Here is a 20,149-nt window from a genome sequence, read left to right as displayed (position 1 = left end):
GAAAAAGCAAAAGCAACTATTAAATCATTACATGAATATAAATGAGTATATACTCCAAGAACCATTAAAAGAGGAGAGATGAATGTAAGCTGGAGTAGACAAGTCATAACTGGACTATGAAGAATATACAGGATACCAGTAAATGAAAAAGAGGGAGGACGGCAGGTCCTGAGGACTCAGAGCTGAACATGTGTTCCCCCTTGGCTAGGGCAGCCATGTGTGGCCACTAAGCTGGAAGATCCTTTGAGCAAACGTGTGGCAGTGGGACTGTCCTACACCATAAAGTCCTGGGAGCGCAGGTAGATGCCAATTAGCTGTATGTATTGATGCCTTTCTAGGCAGCCATGTGGCTATTGTAAAACAGATAAGGCTGAATACCTGATTTCAGGTTATGACGCAAGAGTTCTTTCCTTATGCTGAGGCGTTATTCTAAACACAGTTCCCAGTCAAGGATCTGTAGTAATAGAAAGCTTGACTTCTAAAACTCTTTACTGGGATGGTGTTCAGGCCAGCCGGCCAGACTGTGCTAAGGGCCCTGCTTGGAAAGCCGTGCCTGCTGTAGCCAGCATGATGCACCCAGGCGGCCCCTCTGAGCAGCCTCTTCAGCCCTGGGTCCCACCCCAAGACTGATCCCTATGAACCACCCCTAGGAGTCCTTCTCATCTCTGTCCCCTGTGGGTCCCCAGAGTGGAGTGGTATAGAGGCCTCCTTTAAAGGACTATTTCTCAGCCCATGAGTGGCCTTATGACCCTCTGCCACCTGCATTGTGACAGAGACTTTGAAGAATGACTACAGGGTCCTGGTCATCGTAAGAGGCCAAGGAGTGGGAGCATCTGCTGGCTCAGCACCACCTGACCCAGTCTGAATGTAGCCAGAGTCACATATCAGTGCAGAATGATTTCATGAAATACGCATTACACTTAAGGCCAGAAGTGTGTCCCTGGCAGGTGTTCAGGACCTCATCCTGCCATTACCTCTTGTACCTGTGCCAGCTTCGTCCTCCTGTGTCAGGAGGGGTCCATGTTGGGGGAGAGTGTGTGTGAGGGTGCTGGGGACTAATCCACACCCCCAGCATGAACCCATAAATCCAGACTTGAGGAGGGTCCACTCTGATCTATGGCGGGAGAGAGGATAAAGAAAACAGAACAGCCAGAGATAAAAAGTATAGCCCAAGAGCTTTTAAAATCCTTTCTGGAGGCCCAAATTTCACTTTCGTGATATTCAGCATAATTGGATATATGGGGGGAGGCTTGGTTTTAAATCACAAGACTTAAGGACTCTTTGTTCACCCATGACCAGGTAGTCTCTTCACCTTCGTTTGTATTCATCCCTTGGGCCACAGATATTGGCTTAGCACCCACTGTGGCCTAGGTCCCGAGCACTCAGAACTGAGTATAGTTTACCCCGTGTCCGCAGCAGCCACGTGTGTCCTGCAGATGCACCTCCACCGTGGTCCCTGTGCACAATGCCCCTAGTGCTGTGCAATGTAGCACAGTTCGAGGGTCCTGCCAGTCTGCTGTGTTGGCCACACTGGAGTCGTCCCTTCTCCCCAGATTGGTGAAGAGCCCCAACAACTGGGATTGGAGCATGGGAGGGCAAGGAAAAGGGAGAGTGACCGAAACAGTGCAGAGGGCCTCCCCACTTTGGTCTCTCTCTGCCCCTTTTTATCTCTCAAGCAAAAGGGGTACTTAGGTCAAAATGTTATGATCTTTTGCTCAGCACCTGGAGAGCCAGGGAAGTAGCCAAGTGGTTGGGTTTACATCAGAGCTTCAGAATGCAGAACAAAGGAGCCCCAAAGAAATAGGCATATGGCTCTCACAACAGCAGAGCCTCACCCTGATCGTTTAAGGAAAGATGTCTGTGATACAATGTAAGTAGAAGTCCCCTTTGATCAATTTTCTTCTGGGTGAGCCTATGAGATGAGGGAGAGGCATCACCTCCAGTGCTTAGTGGAGGCAGGGCCAGCACATTCTGTGCAGACAGCACTGGGTGTGATTGCTCACTCTCTGTGGCACCCTGAGCACAGCCCAGGGGCTCCATCTGGATGGGGTGGGCCTTTAGATTGCACGTGGCTTCCCATCCGCAAGGTGGGGGTCGCCCAGTTCTGAAGCAGGGAATTCCAGGGAGTTACCTGACTTCATCCTCGCTTCTCTGTGCATTTTCCCAGAACGGTAACAGGAGCCCCTGGCCACTCTGACCCCCTCTATCTCCCCCACACAAATCTTTGTCCTTCTGTCTCAACACCCTGCCGCATGGCAGAGCGTGAGTTAAAAATCAAAACCTACAGGAAAGAGCGTCGTCCCCCGTACATTTTTTATGAGCTGTAACGTCCCCTGAGAGAACGTGGTTGTTCTTCTAACCTGCAGATTGATTATCCTAGTTCCACACAGCGTCAGCTGAAGGGAGGCGCAATTAAAGGGCGCACAGGGGAGTAGCCAGGCTTGCTGGGAGAGCTCCCATCACCGACGGCTGCCCGGAGTCCTAAGATGACCTCGGAAGGTGCACTAGGCCCCCAGCGGGATTTACCGCTAACCAAACACAGGAGTAATCGGAACAGAGGTGACACAGTGCAGTGACAAACATTTTAGCCGCTGCCCCGTGAACATCACAGCCACGGCGGTACTAGTGCGGTTGCTCGTGCAGAAAGCCGGGGGTTTCAGCCCAACCAGAGACTAAGTCGGGTTGAATCCGCTGTTTCTGAGACTGTTGGCCAGCAGAGGGCACAGAAGCCCTTCCTTCTGCGTGGAGTTTGCTGTTTCTCTGGAAATGAACTAAAAGCTGGATTTTCCTAACCCTTGAAAATCTAGTTAATGAAACGATAGGCAAGCTGGGAACTGAGGAGCTGCCCAGACCTCCTGGCAGGATGCAGAAGGACAGACTGCTGCATGATTTCCCCTGTTCCACCCAGCCTTGAGGAGAAAGCCCCACTCCCTGTCATTGCCCTGGTCCTGAGAGAGAGGAGGCCCCCGGTGCAGCCCCAGACGGCCTTGAGTCTGTCCACTGCTGCCCGGCCCAGGGGCATCTGAGTCCAGGCGCCCACCCGCCAGGGCCGGTTTCTGCCTGCGTTCCTCAGCCGCGGACATGGATCACATGCCGGCACACGGCGGCCTCCGCACGCTCTGACAACTCCAGCGAGGCGGGACAGATGGTCTCCTCCGATACCAGCGAGTCCTTGAGGCCTGCCAGTCATGACAGCCCTTCTGCTGCTGGCCACGGAGGCTTAGTGCAGGACGAGTGGGTTTGACGCCGCCCTGGCGTCTTCCTCCCTGCCGGCGTCCTCGAGCAGCGCTACCTGCAGGCTTCTGATAAGAGCCGAAGCTGAGCAAGCCTCAGTGGGCCCCACCACCGCCTCCGCCCGCCGAAGATGTGCAGAGGGGAGCACCTGTGGCTCTTCCAAGGGGAGCGTGGCCGGACAGCTCGGGCCTGTGAGCTCGCAGATGGCAACACAAACCAGAGCCTGTTCTGAATTTCAAACTGACACAAAGGTTCTATGAAGCTGGTGATGGTAAACACATATGAGATGTCAGCATGTTGTTGTGACAGCTTCTTCGCTGCCACCTCAGAGGGATAAGGCAGGTCATCTCCAAGGCAGGCGGAAGGCTGAGAGGGTTCCCGTGTGTGCCGGGAGAGAATGCTTCTGTCAAGGGAATGTCACGCGGCCTCCACCTCCCCACCCTCCTCTGCCTCCTGCCTGGTGTTTCGTCTCATACTTTTTTTTTATTCTTGGTTCTATCTGACAAAGTGAAGCTTTTAATGTTCTGTGTAAAAGTTTATTAAATTTGATTCTGAAATTTCCGTTTCCATCCACTCCAGACCTTTTCTCTACCCAGCCGAGGGATGTGCATTAATGTGGCTCCCAAATCATTCTGGCAAGGAGACCCAGAGGCTTCAGGAGCCACAGGGAACCTGCGGGGCTCAGAAGCTGCCAGCTCTCCTCAGGGACCCAGAGCTTCAGAGCTCCTCCTCAGCGCAGCCTGGAACAAGGGACAAAAATGACAGAGGGTGACACCCCGCGTGACATTGATTGAGGGGGCAGGAGGTCCCCCGGGGGTCTGGCAGGCTTGGGGAGGATGCTCCCCAGAGAAGCTGCTTGCAGCCCAGGGTCTCAGCCCAGAGGCGACTGCCTAAGAAGGGCTGTTTTCTCAACTTCCCCTGCCTGCATGTGGCTGCAAAAGACTCGCCACCTTAGTCTTTGGTGAGTGGCCCATCAGCACTCCTGCCAGTCCTTTGAAAACCAGTACTAGTTTCTTTCTTTAGAGCTGGGTTTCCTAAATTTCACCTGCCTATCAAACACTGCCCTCCAGGCACAGACAGCCTCCAGAGACTGTCGTCTTCAGAGGACCAGACTTACCTGTTACCTTTCCGGCCGCCTCCTTCACCTCACAGCAGACCGACGGGGTGGGACAGAGAAGGAATCTAGGGAACAGGCCCAGGAAACAGAGGAGACCCACTCCTTGGCTGAGTTTCGGGGGTTCCCCTGAACAGCTGAGTGCATGAACGTGGCCATTCCTACTCTCCCGTGCCCTCCTGGCCCCAGGCAAAGAACCATTCACTCTCTTCCTTTCCCCAGTAGCCGGAGGATGTGGGCACCAGACCTGGGGCAGAAAGGGAAAGGGCTGGTGTTGAGGGGCAAGTGATGCCCATGTGAAGCGTCCCTGGGAGCCTCTGCCCAGGACACCCTGAGAGAAACCCAATATTGCAGCTGTGGCCACCACCTGGATCCCTCCATAACTCCCACCCACAGGACCTGGAGGCATTTCAGAGGTACCCCTGGATGGGGTCTTCTTCACAGAGCCCTCCACCTGCTTTGTACCCATTTTAAAGATGAGGCAGGAGATGCCCAGAGAAGCACACGATTTCAAGACGGCCGCACAGCCAGGATGAGGACTGAACTGTGCTTCCTGATCTCCTGGTTAAGTGAGGTCATTACAGCTCCTTCCCTGCATCTCGCTTTTCAAGACCAATAAGGAAACTGAGGGAACTGTGAGGTTTTTGTTTTGTTTTTTTTAAGACTATTAGAATCCCAAATGGAATATCAAGGAAGAGTTGGAGCCCACCCACACACACAAGTCTTCTCTCAAGGAAATGGAGTCGCAATTACCTCAGTTGGCCACTTAGTGGCGCCTTTGGGCCATACACTCAGCTCCAAAGACTTGTCTAACCAGCAACAGAAAAACATGCTTAACCTTTTAAAAAACAAAAACAAGTACATCTCACTTTGGGTAAAATTTAGTGACAGATTGAATGCACTTCCCACCATGTCATGGTTCAGCTTCTCTTGTCTCTTCTTTCATTGACTGGATGACATGTGATCCCAGGGGCTAGGGGAACCACAGGCGTCGCGTCCCCGTATCTCCTGGATTTGTTCACAGGGCACAAACTGTGCCACCCAGACCTGGGTCCTGCTGAAGGCCCTCCTCAGGACTGCCTTGGAAGCCATCCTCACGGCCTGGGGGGCTTTTGTCCAAGCTGCAGACCCGGTTGCTGCGGCTCTCAGCAGAAAAGAGCTCACACTGCTCTCCCAGCAGCCGTGGACATGCTGACGCGGAGGCTTCCGTGAGAGGAGAATAAGCAAGTGAGGAGATTTTTCTCTCCAGCGCTCCCTGGAGAATCTTCTGGCAGAGTGGCTCCCCATGAATACCCCTTCAGCTTTGTTCCAAATGAGCTCATCTTCAGTCCAACGCCCGTTTATTGGGTGCCCACTGTATGCCACGCACCACGCCCGGCACCGATGTTGCAAACCAATTGTCTCCTTCCCTATCTCTAACATGAATAGCTGGTCCTTCCAGCTCAAATATCCTTTATGATCCCAAGATTCTATCTGCTTCTGGGATCTTCCTTCATTCTGATGCCTCCAACTGATCCCAACCAGATAAGACAAAGGAATTCACATTGTGTGTGTCATGGCACCTATGTAGAGCAGTGGTTCTCAACTAGGGTTGCTTTTACCTCCAACAGGACATTTGGTAATGTCCGAAAAGATTTTTTATTGCCACAGCTTGGGGAGGGGAGGCCACTGGTATCTTGTAGGTAAAGACCAAGTTTGCCGCTAGACATCCTACAATGTACAGGGCCGTCCTCCTGCCCCGCAAAGAATTAACAAGCCCCAAATAGAAATAGTGCTGAGGATAAAGGGAAACAAATCTCTTTTTGGCGACCTGAAGCACAGTGGCCTTCTAATGTGCACTTCTTTCCACCTTCTGCATTTTCAGCAGTCCCTAGGGTCTTTGTTACCTGGGTAGTGGCAACAGGGAGGTCTGGGGGCTGCAGTAGAATGAGTTTCATGTCATGTCACTTCTAGAACATCCAGCAGAGTCCAGATGCCGAGCCCCCTGGAGCTGACTGTCTTTATGCTTCCACTTCAGGTTCTGGTTGGCTGTCCAGGATCTCAAGAAACAACCCTTACAGGATGTGGCCAAGAGGGTGGAAGAAATTTGGCAAGAGTTTCTGGCTCCAGGGGCCCCAAGTGCAATCAACCTGGATTCTCACAGCTATGAGATAACCAGTCAAAACGTCAAAGATGGAGGGAGATACACATTTGAAGATGCCCAGGTTTGTTTATTTATTTACTCAAAAAGTTCTATCGAAAGGTATTCATTCATGCACTCCACCACCCTGCTCTAACACGAGTCCAAGACCTTGTGTGTGGTTAGACTTTCAGGTTGTATTATTTATAAGGCCAAAACCATTCCAGGTAGGTGCATAATAAAATTCCAGGGGGATTGTTTTCCTAGATTACACAGAAATAGAAATTTACAGATCTATGGATCTTTCCCGGGAACATCTCGAAAGTTTTTTACAAAATCTGAAGTCCTGGAAACCATGACACAACATCAGCAAAGTGGGTAGAGTGAGCTGGCAGGGTCATGAATCAAGCCCACATCTAACTGCAAAGCCCGTACAGCCACCACCCTACACTGCCTCCACAGAGATTCCCAACTACATGGTTACTGTTTGGGGAGCACCTCATATTCCAGGCCCTGTGCTATGAGATGAGATGCCACAAAGAACAGCAAAAGCCCCTGCCCTCAAGGAGGTTACAGGCTAGTGGGGGAGAAAGACAGTAGGTGGGCAGTCTTGCCAATGGGAGAAGTGCCTCAAAGGGGTGAACTCAGGGGTTTGAGGAAGCCCACACAACCTGAAAGGCACAATTTGAGGCACAGATGCTGATGGGGCTGATGAAACAGAGGCCACGTAAGCTACCCTACACGGCAAGCTTTTCCTTGAGGGCTGGGAGGTGTCACTTCTAAAGATAAGCATCAGGTCAGTTTCTCGCTTCCTGGCCTCTAACTTTTATTCCTCCTACCATCCTATACCCGGCAACAGGGCTTAAGGCTTCACTCTTGTCTCCTCAGCCCTCTTCATTGCTCTCACCTGTGGGGTCCCCGATAGAGAATTTGGGCCATATGCCCACCCACAGACGTTATCTAATTTCGGAAACTCAGAGGCACCGATGCAAATAACGTCATGAGAACAGAACCAGTGTTCCTTGCCATCCCGATCTGCCTCGTTATTTGCTCAGAACATCAGAATGGGAACCCAGCAGCCTCAGCACCATACCTGTATTTTCTCTCCCATCATCATGAGCTCCACTGAATGCCTGTGCCGGAGAGATTCGGTTCTATAGAGTGCCATGTCTTTATTTTATAAAATTGCAAGTCCATCACCCTTTGCAGCCTCAAAGTAAAATATTTAGGTCATGAGAAGTCTTTTTTTCTGATCGATTTTTGTATGTATGTGTGTGTATATATGCTCCCAAGAACATACTGACATCTAGTTTTTGAGGAGAGTGATGGAGGAGCTCCATGGGGCAGGAGAAGCTTCTGAGTTGAATCATCTGAAGCACAATAATCCATTATCCATGGAATATAAGAAAAGGGACACTGGTCAGAAGCATGCTGCACCCAGCCCAGCACTAACGCATGAAGCATGACGTTAGGAAGGATTATTTTCATCTTTTATTATGTGTAAAAGTGGAAAGAGTCAAACCACAAACCTTTATGGACCCTCATCCAGCCTCAGCAATCATCAACACAAGACTGATCTCCTTTTATCTGTGTTCTACCACGTTTCACCTACCATTGGCTATTTCAAAGCAAATCCAAGACATTCTATCATTCACCTTAACAAGCTAGCAATAATCCCTTAATATTATCCAATGTCAAGCAAGTGTTTAAACCTATGGTAATCCCATAAATGCCTTTTCTTAACCTTATTTAAAATCAGAGTATAAATAAGGCCCACATACTGCAGATTGACTTGTCTTTGGAGTTCCTTTTAATCTACACTTTCCTGTGCCCCTCCCCATCCCTTTGCCATTTATTTGATGAAGAAATTGGATTATTTGTCTTGTAGAGATTCCCACAGCCTGGATATTTCTGATTGCAGCCCTGTAGTGCTATTTAACGTGTTTTTCTACCACCTGCATTCCCTATAATCAGTAGTTTGATTTAGACACTTAACTGGATTTACTTTTGAATATTGTGGACAAAACTACCTCATCAACTGTGTTGTGCCCACTTTTCAGAGCCATGTAATGTCTAGTTGTCTCTCTTTTTGTGATTTTTAGCAGCTGTTGATGTCTATTGCATAGATCCATTAGTTCATTAGGGATTACAAAATGGTGATGTTCTAATCCTACCATTCTTTCTTCATTATTAGCTGAAATACAAATGATTATATACATCTACTATTTGATTATCTAGTAATACAATTCACACAGGAAAGATGGGGTGAGTGAGTCTTTCCCTTTATTGGCCAGTTTTCAAAATGAGTTGTTTGTTAACATTTTCCAATGGTGATCAGTTAGGGTTTTTGTTTTGTCTTTAGTATCTCTGCTTGAACATATTTGATGTGTTTTAATAAATTTTGTTTATTATTTTTATTGATCCTTGTGTCATCTCTGGCCAGTTGGCTCCTTCTGACATGACCCTCATAGTCTTTGATGTCATCTAAATAGTAAAGAAGCCAAGATGTTCCAAACCCTTCTCCAGACCTGGAATCAGTTAATTCTCCAAGAATCCCTGATTCCTCTTAGTGGAAAATGGTTTTTAGAGAACAAAATGAGGGGCACTTAGAGGTGCTCATTGTTCCTGGGTTGATTATTGTTTCCAAGCATTTTCTATGGATAGAGCTAAGAAATGGGTGGTTCTTGTTTGTGATAAAAATACGTTATGAGTTCATACTGATATTTTCTACTCAAATTGAAAACTACAGGAGTTTTTGTTTAACCTCTTCTTTCTTATATCATACTTCCTATCTCTACATTGAGAATCTTGGTTCTCAAGCATGTCACAGATGAGACATTAGTGCTTCACATCATTACTCATTTATCCTGCATTACCACAGAGCAGCCTCAAAGCCACAGTGCCAACAACAGCAGCAATGGTGTGATTATCACCTGGCTTTTTAATTGCTGCATAGTATTCCATTGTGTGGAAGCACCATAGCTACTGTGGTCCTTAATAAAATAAGATAAATATTTACTATTTTATTTTCCTAATGTTGGTAATATTCTTTTTTAAGCTTCTGTGTTTGACATGTCAACCAGTCCTCTCTTCTTGACATTTGTTTTTTCTAATTCAACAAAGATATGATGGGAAATCTTGGGAAGTCAGCAGGTCGTTCCTTGACAAGTTTCTGAATACACAGCCTGCATTAGTACAGTGCTCTGCCACTTTTCAGATGTGGAAAAGTAGAAAGAGTCAAACAACAAACAAAAGCTGTTGATCTTTGCTCCAATGGTGGAGGTGGTAGCATTGTGTGCCTGTATCACAACACTGCACCAAGTTTCCTGATATTAATCCTTGATTGGAGGGCATTTCCCGGTACTTTTCAGGTACTTGCAAATGCATTCTGTCTCATTCTTGAGGTAAACTGGACATGCAGATACTCAGAATATCTCTAAGTTCGTCATTATATGTTAGGATTGGTCTCCTACAAATTCAATAACACAGTCTTCCTAAACCAGTTTCCCTTTTCAGCCCATTCCCTTTTGTTTCTTAAGTGTGTTTTCCACCATAAATACACATAGTGCTTCTAACTGGCAGTGTGACCTTGGACAAGTTACTCAGACTCCCTGAGTCTTCCTTTCATCATCTGTAGAACAGATACACTAGCATCTATGCATAGGGATGGAAAGGGGGCAAGGTGAAATGAAGCATGCCAATAGTAAAAGTGTCTGGCCCACAGTAAGATAGAAGAAATATGTACTATTTTATTTTCCTAATGTCATCAGTAGTCTTTTATTATCACCCAAATAGGGTGATTCTGTAGCCTGCCTTTTACACAATGGGTTGGTTAAAAAAACTAAACTTTTTCCCAAAAAAGCCAGAAATATAAATTTTAGGCTTTGTGGGTCATATGGTCTATGCCATTTGTACTCAAGCCTGCCATATGAAAACAGCTATGCTGTAACGAGGTAACAATGTAAACAATATAAGTGAGTGGGCGTGGCTGTGTTCCCAAAACCTTTATTTATGGACACTGAAAGTTCAGTTTCATATAATTTTCCAAGACATATGATTCTTTTGATTTTTTTTTCAGTCATTAAAATGTAAAAAATCCATTCTTACCTTACAGGACATAAAGAAATAAATAGTGGGTCAGATTTGAGCCATGGGCTGTACAATATATCATGAAAACCATTGAAATGTTTCAAGAAAAACAGAAAGAAGAAAGAGGGTTGGGAATGGTTACTCTTCTGTTTACATGAGAGAGTAGATCAGAGGAGACTCCGTCTTGGTGCGGTAACAGCAGCACCCCAGTGTGCAAAGGTTTCTGCATCAGGGTTGAATGTTGCGGAGTGGAGTGAGAAGTCAGCCAGTAGCATGATACAGGGATACTGACACTGCCTTACCCTTCCTGGCCAGCACCACTGCCTGCACCAGCTACACAGGTGTGACTCAGAAGTTTCCAGGTAAGGAAAGACGGTCAAAATCCCTAGCAGCTCATGACCACCCAAAACTTGTGCTCAAATCTCCCTACTTGCTGGCCAAGAGTCTACTGTTCAGATCACACTGCTCCTGGATTGTTAATGCTGAGGGCTCGGTTGTCATTCTGAAACTTGGAGAAACAGGTGGCTCCTGACCTGCATATACTTTGTCTAAGATTGTACATATACGTCCTTTAATCTGGCTCTCTGTGTGCCCAGCTGCAAAGTGGGAATGGTGGCCCCTAAGCCTTTTGGAAACCCCTCTCCCCACCATAATTGTGATCAGGAGCTCTGGACAGCATCCTCAGCTGGTCACAATGATTCTCACGAGCCCCCCACAGTGGTCAGAATGCCAACAGCAGGGTGAGTGTGTGCCCTACCATTTGGGGTCCATAGCTGGAGTGAAGGCTCAGCCAGGTTTATGGATTCATTTGAAATGGGGACTGGGAATGGGGTGCAGACACTCTGAGGATTTTGTTTTTTATTTGACGTCATTGTTAGAGCAAAGGTAATTGCCTGTGTTTGCTTCCTGTGGAAATATTTCACTAGACACCCTGTCAGCATGGGCCCAGCATGTGCACTTGTGTTTTGCTGATCCAGTTGGCTTTTTCGAAAATTTGGGCCAAGACCAAATCTTCCATAAAGGTCTGTGGGCTGTGACCATAGCCCTCAGCTGTTTGCTGTATTGTTCCAATTTCATAGATTCTGCCTCATGAGGGCAGAAAAAAAAAGAAAAATGGGCTTGATTTTTATTTTTTTAAAGATTCAGTTCTTCAGGCTAGTGATTGAATTCTCTGCCCTCAACCATGGGGCATCAGAGGACCTGCACTGCCACCCACTTGCTATGTGGTCTCAGACAAGGATCTTGACCTTCTGGGTCTTGGTTTTCTTGGCTGTATAATGGGGGTGATGTCTTCTCTACAGCCCTTTAAGGATTGCTGAGAAACCAGATGAGCTAAAAATCCTGAAAATTCTTTGAATGAGTAAAGCGTGCTATATATTCATACTTGTGAATTTACAAAAATTAATGGCTTCAGTGTTCTGGAGGTCTCGGGAGGCAGGGTGGAAATGCAGAAAAAGAGTACAGGGTCCAAGTTTGGGGGTCTTGAAGGCCAGCCTAAGAAATTTGAACTTTTCTCACCCTGAAGACAGAAGGAAAGCATGGAAGGCTTTGACTAGAAGAGCATGAATCAGAAGTTGGTGGGCAGAGAGATCTGGAGCCAAGAGAGAGCTGGATCTCGGGGCATGCAGTCGAAAGCTTTGCTGGTGGGTTTTGGAAGAGAGAATGAAACCACAGGATTGGAAACCTAAGTCTTCCTCCTAGGGCATTCACCTCTTTCCAGAGCCTCCACAGGCTGTAGGAGGGATATGAGGTGCAGTAGCTGCCTGGCTTTAATTTAAAAGTCTCAGAGTATCCAAAGATGTTCCAAGAACTATATCACTGGGTCTTTTCAATCTCCTGTCCATCTCTCCATCCATCCATTTATGCACATTCATTCTCCTATTCCAGCTGGGAGACCTGAACCTGGGTTATGAAGTTCTATACCGAGGGAAATTGCAAAGGAAATAGGCCTAGGTGGTTTTTTGACATTAGGCAGAGCTTGTTTAAGAGCACATCATTCTTTACAAACAAAACAAAACAGGTCCAAGAAAACACTTTGTTGAAATTGGATTGGATTGGAAATCTGTCTGTCAAATGGATTGACAGTTGAATTGGGCAGACCAACTTGTTGGCTTTGGTCCCTACAGGTTCCCAAGTAGACTTCCCAGCTGGCCAGGCCCCACTGCTTTCCTGACCTGCAGTAGCTGCTGAGATGCCCCACCTTACCCAACGCCTGTCGTGTCAGCCTTCCAGAGCACTTCTGGATTCGGAAGTTCTTTGATGGAACTGTGGGAATTTAGCCTTCTTTAACTTTAATAAGTCCCTTTGTTACCAAAGTACTGCTCTGCATATGGTTGATTGAGCTTTAAAAAATTTTCCTTGACAACTCAGTACAGAATTGTGACACTCTCAGCTGTACCTATCACAAAAAATAAGGGCGATTTCTCCCTTGGCTTTCCACTTTGCAAAATCGTGCCAAACAACCTTGGGGAGTACATACAGTAGTAAGTGATCAATAAATACTGGTTAAATTAAATTTCTACAATATGCCAAATTCAGCAAAACTTAATATCCACTAAGCCCAGATGTTCTAGGCTCTGGGAATATAGAGATACATAGGAGGGTCCCTTCCCTTAAGCAGACCTCAATCTCAGTTACTAAAACCCTAGTTGACTATCGCCCATGCACAGAATGATGGAAGGGCAACCTCAAAGGCCAAATAAGGTCAGGGTGATGAAATAGATGAGAAATATACCAGCAAGGCTACACCCACCTTGAGTAGACAAGAAGCCTCTAGTCAAAAGTTTCTATTACTACCTAAAAGATAATTAACACAAGGCTTCCAACATGTTTTGTTTTAACAGCCAGCACCCCATGTAGTACACATTTATGATTGTCCCAGATTACTCAGAGTAGAGGTCCTCCTCGCCTGGTGAAAGCTGTTAATCTTTGCTCCAGTGGTGGAGGTGGTAGCATTGTGTGCCTGTATCACAACACTGCACCAAGTTTCCTGATATTAATCCTTGATTGGAGGGCATTTCCTGGTAGACTTCCCATGCCAGACATATTTTACTAAAGAATGCCACAGCACTGCTTGCTCCAGGAATTACTCATTTTATTCTGTGGGTGGTTTTATTTTAGGGAGATGAATAGCAGAGGGAGGGATGCATTCTGAAAAGAACAAATCAGTTGTTCGTGATCTGGTTCTGTGTGTTACCACGCAGACTAGTAGTTCCTGGAGAGAAGGCGTCAGAGAACTACATTCCAACATGTCTTTGTTGATGCTTCAGAGCACAGCTACTTGCACCAAACCCCGTGACTTTGAAGAGGAAAAGGGAACCACTTGTCTAAGTTAATACCCGTGGTATTTGGGTAGGTAAAAGGCAATATGCAAAGCTGTCTTTGAAGCTACTCTTATCTAAGAATAGAGGCTAAACAACATCAAATTACTGTGCCCTTTGGCCAGTTAAATTGAACGTATTTATACAGATGCTCTGTGGGGTAAAGGCAATTTACTCAAAGATAATTTACTCTGACACTCTCTTATGACTTGAATGCTTCATTACATGGGAAAAGGGGCCCCCATGTCCTACTTAGAAGGACAAAGGAATCCAAATGGGGCCTTCTCCTTTAAGATCCACATGATCCTAGGATGATCATCTAAAGCTATATCCTTGAAGACACAAGCTACTATCTTTCCCTCAGGGGACTGTCCACATTCCTCTTCTGTATTTGTTAAGCAGATGCTGAGCTGGGATCCACATCAATTCCTTAGCACCATGCTGTCCTACCTCTGTCCTCCTGCAGGGCCCACGTTGAAACAAATGCTAACTTTCCCCAGGTTTCAGCTAACCATGCCTAAGGTCTGAGGACCTTGGGGTTAAGATCGTCAAGAGTCTCTTGAAAGGTGAGACTTGGGGATCTTCTGGGTGACTTTCTTTGACTTCCCAAGGGCTCCAGTCAGTGCCCAGGGCTGTGCCAGTTCGGAGCCTTCCTGCTGGTATGGAAAGCACTTTTAAGGTGAGAAACCAGAGCCTATGTCCACCTGGGGGACTCAGCCATTGCCATCACTGACAACAGTGGTAGTGAAAGGTTTCTGAAAGGGAATGGGGGGGCAGCTGCACCTACTACCATCATGACTCAGATTAGGACTTGAGAGGATGCACCTAACGTTTCTGCTGGCCACACTTTGAAGGCTTGACTTGTCTCAGTCATGCAGCACTGACTCCCCCAAAACCCCAACTTAAGGACAATGAAAAGCAGCATGTTGCAAGGAAAGAGCATGTGCTTTGGGGTCACACGTTTCTAGGTTCAGATCCTGGCTCTGTACCTGAGCAAGTCCCTTAAACTTTTTGAGTTTCAGCATCCTCTTCCATAAAATGGGGTTGTTTAAACTTAGACCCCAATTCAGAGCAAACAACAGCACCAACTAAAATAACACAGCTGGGCTCTGCCTCACCTTTCCTCCTATCCCAGGCAACTTCCAGTCTTTGGTCTCATCCCCGTGTCACCCCTGGCAAGCACAGTCACAACACGAAGGCTGGTTATTATTATTCTACATGCACATCGTTTTGTAGTGCCTTCACTTATGCTTCCTCATTTTCTTGTATAACAGGCAGAAATAGAGAGCTGAGCAAGGGCAGAGTCAGGACCCGAATCCCAGACTCTGGCTCCCAGCCCAGCTCCCCTGCCACCACCCCACACAGCAACATCACATTCTGCCTCCCAGCCTCACCTTCCTCCAAGGGACCCATGGCTCCCAAGTCCAGATGTTGTTCCGGGAAGCACGGACATGGAGGGCAGAGATGAGGCACATACATCTGCAAAAAGGAAGATAGGACACTTGAAAATCTCAAGAAGGGCTCTTGGCAGATGTGCAATGCACCAGATGAGTGGTTTCCCCCTCTAGGTGGATGTCCTAAAGCTGGGAAATGAGATCTTAGCTGTTTCAGGAACCCACAGCAAAGAGAAGAACATAAGGGTGTCCTTAAGCAGCTCAGCTGCTCCAGCTTGCTTAGGGCCCCAGGCCCCAGGCATTTGTCTGATTACCTTCCCCAATGCTTGTGAGGGTTACTGTGTTTTGTCTAAAAATAAAGGAGATTTCCAAATGAGGACTGTCACAGCAAAACATTGATTTGTAGCAGGTGTAGTTTGGAGACAGCTTGCACTGCTCGCCCCCTCCAGCTCCCACACCCACATGTGTCTCAGACTCTCCTGATTCCAGTTATTTCTGCTTCTACCTTAGCATCCCAGGAAAGCCCAGTTCCCCATCCCAGGGCCAGGCCCAAGAAGGGAAATGAGGGTGGAGTGTTATCAGGGTGCCATCCTATTCCGTAACTGTCAACCACTACAGGTGTGGTTCACACCTCACTGAGAAGTGTGACTGCAAAATTCAGTATGATTTGGGACCCTAGAGCACCAGTTTCTCAACCCATGGAAAAGCTTCCTCACCCTCATCTGTCAGGAAGGTAGCTGTGGACCCTGGTAGTTCTGCTTGTTCATCATCAACCCATTCATCTCTTTTCAGAAAGAGAGGGAAGGAGGGAAGAAAAAGGGGAGGGAGAGAAAGAGAAGACTAGAAAAGACAAGGAAAAGCAAAGCCAGGAAGAGAAAAACAGACTTCTTTTTCTCTAGCCCCTTGGGAATCCTCCCAGTGGGGGCTTGCTGGTTTTACCGGTGGCTCTCTTGCTCTTTGCAGATTCTGGATATACATTTCCCTTAAGACTGGTTGTCTGCAGCGCAGGGGAAACAAACCAGAACCTCTCATAAATCAGTAGAGGTCACTGCCAAGAGCTTTGTACACTTGCTGTCCCTGGCAGTGATAAACTCATTGCATTTGGGAACTAGCCAAAGACCCTGAGTCCTATCTTAATTCTCATTCCCAGAAAAACCTCAGAGCTCTGTTCACCCACCCCCTGTTTACTGTCTTTGTGTTTCTTAGACAAAGCTGGCAAGGAGGAAGGAACAGAGTTCCATAACTGGGTACATCAAAGGCTCCAGTTCTTTGCTTGGGGGAGGAGAGGAGTCATGGATCTGTGGACTGTGGGAAAGGAGGACCCGGCCAGAGGGGCATGAAGTCCCGGGCCCTGCAGGGGGCATGCACGATCCGCAGAGGTTCTGGTCCCGTTTTCCTCAGACTTGTGCCGCGCATCTGCTGTTTCTGCTTTGGTGGTTGGTCCTCATAGGGGGATGTGAGACCGGCCAAGGGCCAGAATGGAGTTGGCGGAATAAGATATCCTCAGGCAGCCCACCTCCGCAGGTCGTATACTCACTCCCTACTTTCTCCCACATGCCCCACGCTGGTTCTGGCTCTGGAGTTGCCATATGATACGGAGAGGATGACGGTGGGGCCCAAACTGCTCCTCTGACCCACACCAACCTCCAGTGAGTGACCCACCACTGCCTGCTGTTCCTTCCTCTGCTCCCACATTGGCCTTCTTGCTCTGGTTGACCAGATATCCAGTGGCAAGACCAGATATTTCCTTACATTCTCTGTATGGACGTCTCACTTCCATGGAAGTGAGAAATACATTTCCCTCTGCCCAGATCTTCCTACTTTGAGGATGAGGATCCTGCTGGTTGATGGACAACCATTCCCCACCTCTGGCAGGGTAGCTCATCCATGTACACCTATTCACAGCCCTTAGCTCAAAAATGCCCCCGTATTTATAAAGCAGGGTGCAACCCTACCAATGGGAATGGGCCCACTGCAAGGAGCCAAGCAAAATTAAATAATTGCTTAAATCTGAGACTGCTTTGATAGTAGAAGTCTATCACCCTGGTGCATCAATCTTGGCCTTATTAGGCAAGATTTTACTGAATCTAAGCATTATGACAGCAGGAACCTCTTCTGCCTTGTTCAGGCTATAATCTCAATGCCTGACACAGGGCCTGGCACCTAGTAGATGCTCAATAAATATTTTGCTGAATATTTTTGTGATTAAATATTTAGACATCTGTTTTATCCTGCTCTTCAACTGACAATTTCTTTATTTTAATGGACCATGTTTTTCCTGCCCACGATGTGGCCAGAAGAATTAGCTGGCTCAGGAGTGAAATTTGCTGCCAAGGCCAGCAGGACTGGGCGAGGAGACATTTCCTTACTGCTCTTGGGGCAGCAGGAGGGTATTTTTTAAGAAACACCTAGGGATCCAGATTCTTCTGAGAAGTCAGAAGGAGCAGCAGGAACCTGTTGCCTTGCAGAAGGGTTTGGAGAAGTTGTAGGTATAAGGGACAGGCCTCTCTGGATGACTCAGGAGCCACCTGGTTCTGCTGGCCAGACAGAAGTGATGCCTGAGACAAGGAGGTGACAGAGAGTCATTTTCCTTCTGGGCTAACATTTGTGCCTAAGGTTTAAGTGCAGAGCAACTTAAAGAAACAAAGATGAGTGTGAGGACCAACAATGTGCTTCATCCTGGGGCCTGGGCCACTGGGGAGGAGCCAGGAGGCCCCCATCATCGTTCCTTTGAGTTGAATGTGATCCCCACGATTCTTCCATACAGAGAGCAGGAATTGATCTGATCATAAACCAAAACAAGTATCGAGCCTGCACACTTGCTGAATGTTAAAACTCAGAGAAACCCTTCTGTGGACCCAGAAACAATGTAATTTCCATGAACATTTGACCCAGTGCTGGACACTAAATAACACACACACACGCACACACACATACACACACACACACATACACACAGACATGAGATAAAAACATATTGTTTCCACCCTCAAAGGACTTAAATTAGAGTGAGCTGGATTTTGGTCTGAAATTTGCAGGAAAACACTTTGGCATGTTCTCACTGAGTTTATTAAATTAGAACACATATGGATTATCCAAGGAGGTTTCAGATCCAAGCCATTCTTTAATACTCTTGGCTCCTTGAGGAGGCCCATTCCCATTAGGTGGGTTGTAAATATTAACTGGCCATTCTCATTAGGGGACACCACAGGAAGAATGAAGCTGGTGCCCAAATAGGTCTGCCTGTGGCCCAGCTAAAGATGGCATGGAGAGGGATCCGCATGTGGCCAAGGTGTTCTTACTTTCTGCCTTCATTTCCGTTACGTGGGAAGGGAGAGGATCTTGGCAAGCCCTTGTCATTACCCCAGATTCCTCTGGGGTCCAGCAGCAGTCTAGCCAGGTATCTCTAAAAAGTGCTCCCCAGCTAAGGGAAGGTCTCTGCCTTCCCCTCTCATCCTCTCCCCTGGAAAGCATGCACTGGAGAAAGAGGTCCTTAAGGACCGGTCCAGCCTCTCAGCTGACCATTCTCTCCTGACTGACCAGCTCTCCATTCCCCTTAGAATCTGGGCCCTTGTCCAGCTTCATGCAATGAACAAAGAGTGTACGTCAAGGAAGATGCTTCCTCTACCAGGCCAGCCTCTGCCCAACAATTGTGTCCTCCCCACCCTCCCTTCTAACAGGTCCTCTCTTGGGACAGCCAAACTTCCCTGTGCAACTGAGCTACATTCCATTTCAAATGATTAAGAACACTTTTTCAATCAACAAGCTCCCTCTCTTACTGAACCAAGCTTTCCCTGCTCTTAGTGAGGACAGATCTGTCAGGAAGAGCTCATGAGCCTGTAAGAATTAGCTGGAAGTCAAGGGTGGAAGTCATTGCCAAGGCCAAAATGTAAAGTTCTCTGGGACCCAGGAGGAGAGAGGGCACCACACCACAGCATCCACCCCTCCTGGAGGTAAGCCTCAGGTCTGGCATATTTGCCCGCATGCCCCACGATCTGCTTGCCAAGGGCACCCTTCTAGAATGAGGTGGCAGCCCTGATGTGCTCAACTGGCCCAACTGCATTATTGCATGGGAAGGGCATTTCTCCCTTTAAACTTTTTATTTTGAGATACTTCTAGATTCACATGCAATTGGAATAAATAATACAGAGATGTACCATTTATCCAGTGTCCCTTAATGGTAACATCTGCAAAACTATAGTACAATATTCAGCCATGGTATTGACATTGCTACATCCAGAGTTTATCAGATTTCCCAGTTTTACTTATACCCATGTGTGTATTTAGTTCTATACCACTCTACCACATGTGTAAGATGCGTCAAGATAGAGGGCTATGCCATCACCACAAGAATCCTTCCTAATGTCCTTTTTATTATTATACTGGTTGTAAGTGTACAACATGGTGATTCAACAATTATATACATTGCTAAAAGCTCACCATAATAAGTGTAGTTACCATCTGTCACCATACATGGATATCACCATATCATTGACGATGTTTCCTATGCTGTACTTTTCATCACTATGACTTACTTTATAATTGGAAGTTTGTACCTCTTTATCCCCTTCATCTATTTTTCCCATCCTCCCTCCCCCTCCCCTATGGCAACCACCAGTTTGGTCTATGTATTAGAGTCTATTTCTGGTTTGATTCATTTGTTTTGTTTTTTAGATTCCACCTATAAGTGTAATTATATGGTATTTGTCTTTCTCTGACTTATTTCACTTAGCATAACACCCTCTAGGCCCAACCATGTTGTCACAAATGGCAAGACTTCATTGTTTTTGGCTGAGTAATATTCCACTGTGTGTTTATCCATTCATCTGTCAATGGACACTTCGGTTGCTTCCATGTCTTGGCTATTGTAAATAATGCT

At 47.0% G+C, this 20,149-nt stretch overlaps 1 protein-coding gene across 5 annotated transcripts in view; it reads left to right on the top strand.

The window, feature by feature from the left end:
* RGS6 (regulator of G protein signaling 6) overlaps positions 1-20,149 on the top strand; it is a 537,833-nt gene that overhangs the window by 489,760 nt on the left and 27,924 nt on the right. For all 5 annotated transcript variants that reach the window (XR_005030466.2, XM_036913306.2, XM_036913305.2 and 2 more), the window contains exon 15: positions 6,366-6,552. Coding sequence is in view for 4 of the 5 variants with exons in the window: in XM_036913306.2 (XP_036769201.2) it covers positions 6,366-6,552 (187 nt within the window). In the remaining variant the exon portion in view is untranslated. The remainder of the gene's footprint in view (positions 1-6,365; positions 6,553-20,149) is intronic.

The sequence above is a fragment of the Manis pentadactyla genome, chromosome 11, assembly GCF_030020395.1.
Source record: "Manis pentadactyla isolate mManPen7 chromosome 11, mManPen7.hap1, whole genome shotgun sequence".
NCBI lineage: Eukaryota > Metazoa > Chordata > Mammalia > Pholidota > Manidae > Manis > Manis pentadactyla.
The sequence above is the reverse complement of the archived record's forward strand: the minus strand, read 5'-3'. Positions and strand labels throughout refer to the sequence as shown.